We start from the raw sequence: 432 nt of genomic DNA, 5'->3' as shown, positions 1-432 counted from the left end.
TCCATCAGCAGCAGCAGCAGCTGCTGCTGCTGCATCCAGCACTGCCTCCTCGCTGCTGCTGCTCTGAGGCCCTGCAGCAGGAGAAGCACTGCGGGAATAAGCAGGGGGCTGCTGCAGCAGGAAATGCGGCAGCTCTAAAGACCCCAGAGCTCGCAGCAAACTGCTGCTGCTGCTGCTGCTGCTGCTGCTGCTGCTGCTGCTGTCTGTCGGATCTGCTGCAGCGTCAATCGGCGACGTGAACCCCTCGTCGTGGAGCTCAAGTCCCCTTTTTGCCGCTGCTGCCGCTGCTGCTGTTGCGGAGGGTCCTGCTGCTGCGCAGGGACGCAACTGCTGCTGCTGCTGCTGCTGCTGCTCTCGCAGCGTGTCTGCTGCTGCTGCTGCTTCTCCCTCGGCGCCGTCACTCATGCTGGTGCGCGCGGAGGGGCCCCCGGG

General features: G+C 65.3%; 1 protein-coding gene across 1 annotated transcript in view; it reads right to left on the bottom strand.

Moving 5' to 3' along the window:
* Window positions 1-405, bottom strand: part of ETH_00035645 (uncharacterized protein) — a gene marked incomplete at both ends in the record, with an annotated part of 906 nt that extends 501 nt beyond the window's left edge. The window contains one exon of the mRNA XM_013373989.1: window positions 43-405. Coding sequence (XP_013229443.1) covers window positions 43-405 — 363 coding nt within the window. The remainder of the gene's footprint in view (window positions 1-42) is intronic.
* Window positions 406-432: the final 27 nt, after the last annotated feature.

This window comes from Eimeria tenella, genomic scaffold, assembly GCF_000499545.2.
Source record: "Eimeria tenella Houghton genomic scaffold, Eth_scaff1872, whole genome shotgun sequence".
Classification (NCBI taxonomy): domain Eukaryota; phylum Apicomplexa; class Conoidasida; order Eucoccidiorida; family Eimeriidae; genus Eimeria; species Eimeria tenella.
This window is presented reverse-complemented; position numbering and strand designations above follow the sequence as displayed.